Below are 6,000 nucleotides of genomic sequence, written 5' to 3'. Positions count from 1 at the left end.
CTAATTACTTTTTTGCCCCACTGTATGTATTATTATGGATTTATAATCAGCTATAATGGGATGGTCATTTTGGACCGGGAACACAGAATTAATTAACATGAAACTAACACAACAGGAGGGTTAAACTGTTAAATTGGTCTAATACCTTTCATAGCTTTGAAATGCCATAGGCTGAAATGTCCATAGACTTAACTATATGACTAATTAGTGACCTGCGGCTGAGTATTTCCCACTCCATTTGAATTCACATTCTCTAGGCCTAGTGGTTTTCTGTATTGAACAAATTGATAAGTGACTGCAGAATGAATGAGACACAGCTAGATTCTAAAACAAGTCTTTATTGGTCAATTGACAGAAAGTGTTGTAGTGACCATCTAAAGTAAACTAAGAAAAACAGTCCAAAGAAAAAATCAAGAAAAACCGAAAAAAGGTTTTACATATTTTACGAGGATGATATTTATTTTCACCTTCTTCTTCTTCTTCTTCTTCTTCTTCTTCTTCTTCTCTAACAGTGGTCACCAACCGGTGGATCGCGATTTTAAGTTATTAAAAACATTTTTTTAAACCTTTATTTAATGTTGATTGACAGGTTGATCTTCAAGGCATTCCTAGTCGATCACCAAACATTTCTGTAGAAAAGCCAACGGTAACAGCATACGCTTGCGCCCCTTTTTTTCCGTGTTGCGCTGTTGACGGTACGTTCAACTTGATTCTTAAGCCCTGGGCACCGGGTATACAAAGTTTTACCATTTTTTACCATTGCATTTGTCTGAAAAGACAAAAATCGAGTCGAGTGGCTAAATCGAGTGCGCTTTTGGTGCTGGCCAATCGGATAGCTCAATTCACGGTGCCTACCTACTTCCACGACCCCGGAAAATGAATGAGTAGCCAAGTGTATGGCTAGCCCTGCGTTTTTATTATTATTATTAGCAGCTCGTCGTGTGTATTTTAATATCGAGGATTATTTCACTTTCGCTGGTCATAGGAACAACATTAATTTGTGCCGAGGCAGATGTGGTGCGACTCGAGTTTTGCCATCAGGTGGAAGAGTGTGTCCCCTCTCTCTGGTCAGTCTCACTGGAGGAAAGGAAGGAGAGTGCAAGGACCGTCTGCTGCTCACTTCTTTCACCCACTGAGACTGTTTTTTAAATTTTTATAACTGGGAACTCGGGATTAATTGACTACTAATTAAATGTCCTCGTTCAAGACAACTGGGAACTCGGAAAAAGCAATATCCGACTTTTGGAAAATAGTTTTGAATGGTCATCCAACTCGTATTCGCTGGCATCTTTCTAGAACTCCGACTTTCCGACCTGAAGTTCACTGACTTCTTGGTTTGACCTCGTTTATTCAGAGTTCCCAGTTGTCTTAAAATCACCATGACCATCAGATGCAGGTACTGTACCATCAGTCCAGTTAAATAAAAAAGCGAATTATTTATGCTCAGCTGTGCCTCACAAGTGCTACACCAACTGATCTATTAGCTCGAGTTTTGAAATATAATATGGTCGAGAATAACAATATTGTCAGGGCAGGCATATAGCCAATATGCTAAGATAATGTATTGTGTACTGCACAAATCTCATTCCTACAGAGATGTTTTTATTAGGTTAATGTAAAAATCATTATCTGAGTGGTAGATCTTGGCTTGCCTTTTGACTGCGAAAGTGAGCTTGACTCAAATGTTGGTGACCACTGTTCTAAATCAAACGTTGGGAGAACATTGGGGAGGATTGATGCAAAGTCCAGCAAGGGTTCAAAGGGGATACATACGGGTACAGCTAGAACCAAAGGACTATCCCCGGGAAGGAATACATCAAGCAGGGTCACACAGTCAAATACCCAAATGAAGAAAATAGAAACATTGAATTTCTCCTCATGGCAGGTTAAACAACGTTTTGTAATAGGTGGACTGTGTATGATGGGGGTACGGGGGATTGCTGGGATTGACTACAGAAAGACAGAAGACAACACCCTATACATGCCCTGCCCATTAACCAGTTTAAGTTGGGTTTAAATTGGTTTAACCTCCATGATAATTTCCCACTGTTGTCCCCCATCCTAAAATGTAGGAACAGCGGTGTCTGTTTGTCTTGCCTGTCTTAACAGAGACCGAAAGCACAGCCATTTGGAATGAACTGAACATTGAGATGCAAACATAGAGAGAGGGGTGGGTTTGATGTGATATGAACAGAATTAAATGACATGGGTGGGTTAGTACATAGAGATGGGGGGTGTGCATACATACATACAGAGGGAGGGGCTTTGCTAGGTTCAGGGCAGGGTCACCTACTCTAGTCAGTATGTACAGGTAAGAGGAACATATCAAAATGTACAAGGTTCCTTCTCTCTTATAGTGTGTCCAAAAAAATCAGAACAGGCAAGGTCAACTTTTACCTGGGTGCTTATTCAGTTGGGTACAGAATATTGAAGATAGAAATTAAAAGCATATAGCTGACATGGTTATTGTTTTGCATGACAGAGAAACGTGTCTGTTCTATGCAACATATTTCTATCTGCACATTCTGTAACGTTGCAACTGCATGATTATGCCTCAAGTAACTACAACGTCTCCAACAGGACACCAATCAAAAAACAAATAAAGATTGTTTAGTGCTATTGGTTACACCAAATGTAAAATCACCTAGACACATCATCCAGGTTTAAATACGCAGTGATAAATCAAATATGTTCCATTGCAATAAACCCAACATATTTTTCAGGTATTAAAATATTGCAAATCAATGCAATACGTTTTTCTTATTTTGTCTTAAATTTTAATTTGATGCAATAGACAAAAGATATGATATACTGAACACAGATACACTACATTACCAAAAGTATGTGGACATCTGCTCGTCAAACATCTCATTCCAAAATCATGGGCATTAATATGGAGTTGGTCCCCCCTTTGCTGCTATAACAGCCTCCACTCTTCTGGGAAGGATTTCCACTAGATATTGGAACATTGCTGCAGGGTCTTGCTTCCATTCAGCCACAAGAGCATTAGTGAGGTCGGGCACTGATGTTGGCCGATTATGCCTGGCTTGCAGTCGGCATTCCAATTCATTCCAATGGTGTTAGATGGTGTTGAGGTCAGGGCTCTGTGCAGGCCAGTCAAGTTCTTTCACACCGATCTCGACAAACCATTTCTGTATGTAGGGGTGATGCGGTGACCTTATTACCGCCACACTGACGGTCACGAGTCATGAAGGCAGTCAAATTACACATGACCGCTTAGTCATGGTAATTAGGCTTCTCCAAGCTCTGATGCTGCTGATGGTCATTAGTAGCCTACCAAACTTGCTGCTCTGTTGTCCCTCTAATCACTCTCACATCAATGCAAATGTCATCGACAATCTAATCAAACACTTCATGAGAGCCCATGAGCTCATGTTGCGCAACATTTCTATAGGGTGTGCAATTGCGTGAAAACCTTGCTTTGTGCACGGGGGCATTGTCATGCTGAAACAGGAAAGGGCCTTTCCCAAACTGTTGCCACAAAGTTGGAAGCACAGGATCATCTAGAATGTCATTGTATTCCTTAGCGATAAGATTTCCCTTCACTGGAACTAAGGGGCCGAGCCCGATGCATGAAAAACAACCCCAGACCATTATTCCTCCTCCACCAAACTTTACAGTTGGCACTACGCATTTGTGCAGGTAGCGTTCTACTGGAACCCAGATTCGTCTGTCGGACTGCCAGATGGGGAGAGTGATCCATCACTCCAGAGAACATGTTTCCAGTGCTCCAGAGTCCAGTGGCGGTGAGCTTTACACCACTCAAGCTGATGTTTGGCATTGCACATGGTGATCTTAGGGTTGTGTGTGGCTGCTCGGCCATGGAAACCAATTTCATGAAGCCCCCGACAAACAGTTCTTGTGCTGACGTTGCTTCCAGAGGCAGTTTTGAATTCGGGAGTGAGTGTTGCAACCGAGGACATCATTTTTTCAGTTTCAGTCCTCGGCGGTCCCTTTCTGTGGCCTTCCCCTTGTGGCTGAGCTGTTGTTGCTCCTAGATGTTTCCACTTCACAATAACAGCACTTACAGTTGACCGGGGCAGCTTTAGCAGGGCAGAAATTTGATGAACTAACTTGTTGGAAAGGTGACATCCTATGACGGTGCCATGTTGAAAGTCACAGGTCTTAAGTAGGGCCATTCTACTGACAATGTTTGTCTTTGGAGATTGCATGGCGGTGAGCTTGATTTTATACACCCGTCAGCAACGGATGTGACTGAAATAGCCAAATCCACTAATTTGATGGGGTGTCCACATACTTTTGCAAAATAATGTATCAAGGTAAGGATCGAAGGTGTTCCCCTATACTGGACTGTACCATCTTAAAGGAAAACTCCACCCAAAGACTATCATTTGGTATTTGTTTCATTAGTTGGTTGTTACCATTACAAAAGATCACAACGACCTATAGGACCACAGTTTCTCAGACAAGATTTTAGACCCTGAAAAAATAGGTGGAAAACAGATGTTTGACAAGCAATTTCAGTTGTATACAGTATTTTCACATTTTGTTGTCTTTTTTTCACAGTCTCAGTAGAAAACAGTAGGTAAGGTTTCAGCTTGTGGACGAGGGCTTGAGGTCTGAGGTACTCAAGACCACAGGATAGTATTACAGCATTGGAGTACCACAGGGTAGCCTTTAGTTAACACCACATAGTTTGACATAAAGGAAAGGAGTCTTTTTAAATTCAGACTGGTGTTGTGTGTGTGTGTGTGTGTGTGTGTGTTTTCACTTTAGTGCTCATTCTATTCTTAATACCATTTCCTTTTTTTCACCAGTAGGGGGAGATGTTACCTCAACTCAGAGAAATCTCAGGTAGTCTCATGACTTGAACAATTTATTTTATAGTAGTGAGTATGTTGACGCCTCAGCGTGTGTGTATATACATCAGTGTGTATGTGTGTGCATCAGTGTGTATGTGTGTACATCAGTGTGTATGTATAATTTTATTCAGTAGGTTAATGTAGAGTTGTCCCAGTCCAGCTGGCCCCTCTTGCTGCTCTGTTGTACCCTGGGAGCTCCTTGAACCTCCTCCTCCTCGCTGTCGTCTGACTCTGTGCTGGTGATGTCATCCTCTTCATCTTCCTCCTCCTCCTCCTCACTGGCCTCTTCCTCAGCTCCCTGGGGCTCCTGGAAGCTCTGCATGGGGCACAGAGAGGCAACAGGTGTGTGACAGGCTCTGGAGCTGATTACTGTGGCCGTTGTGTATCCTACTCTGTTTCACTATGTCCCATTCCTCCCTCTGCCCTCTATCTTCAGGTACTCACTCTATTTCAGTCCATTCTCCCCTTTCTCACTGTGACGAAGCTGACTCAGTACCTCTCGTCACTAATTATTGAATTCCCCTTGTTTAGCGCATTCATGTGTCCCTATATATCTAGTAATTAATTTATTATAAAGGTGTATACTGTTGTTATTTCCCTCTTTTGCCAGTATCATGGCTATTTATTGTGCGTAAGGCTAATTGTGTGTCGAGCAAATGTTTGGTCAAGTTGCATTGTGACGCATTTCAGTTTCATATTTAAATGCATTAATTGACCCTTTTGCAATCCTCCAAGTGGATGCCATGTTCAGGTGCACATGGACACCTGCTACACTGACGAGAAAGAAGTTTGTTTATTTCCATATTGTAATGTGTCCTGTGTTTGAAGTTGGCTCATCTCGGAGCTCCATGTCTTGTCTATCATGTCCGTGCGTAATGGGACCATACGCAGGTTGCAGAACTATTGTTATGAAATGTGTATTCATTCATTTAAAGATTTCACGCATTGAGGATAAGCCAGGAATGTTTAAGATGTTTATTTCGATGTAATATGTAATATAATGAAGATGCCTGTTAACATGATTTAATGGGTAAAGAGCACCATGTTTAATGGTATGTTCCATAAGGAGGGGCCATAGGTATAAAGGTACCTGTTTCACCTATGAGCTGTGAGCTGGAGGGATGTTTTGGAGGCTGTCCATAACCTGGTATGCCCC

General features: G+C 41.9%; 1 protein-coding gene across 1 annotated transcript in view; it reads right to left on the bottom strand.

Annotated features, from left to right (window-relative positions):
- Positions 1-318: 318 nt before the first annotated feature.
- Positions 319-6,000, bottom strand: part of LOC115126092 (calsyntenin-2-like) — a 546,721-nt gene continuing 541,039 nt past the window's right edge. The window contains exon 17 of the mRNA XM_065024315.1: positions 319-5,160. Within this exon, the coding sequence (XP_064880387.1) occupies positions 4,972-5,160 (189 nt within the window). The 3' untranslated portion in view covers positions 319-4,971. The remainder of the gene's footprint in view (positions 5,161-6,000) is intronic.

Source organism: Oncorhynchus nerka, linkage group LG11 (assembly GCF_034236695.1).
Source record: "Oncorhynchus nerka isolate Pitt River linkage group LG11, Oner_Uvic_2.0, whole genome shotgun sequence".
In the NCBI taxonomy this organism is placed as follows: Eukaryota; Metazoa; Chordata; class Actinopteri; order Salmoniformes; family Salmonidae; genus Oncorhynchus; species Oncorhynchus nerka.
Note: the sequence above shows the minus strand (reverse complement) of the source record. Positions and strands in the feature narration are given on the sequence as shown.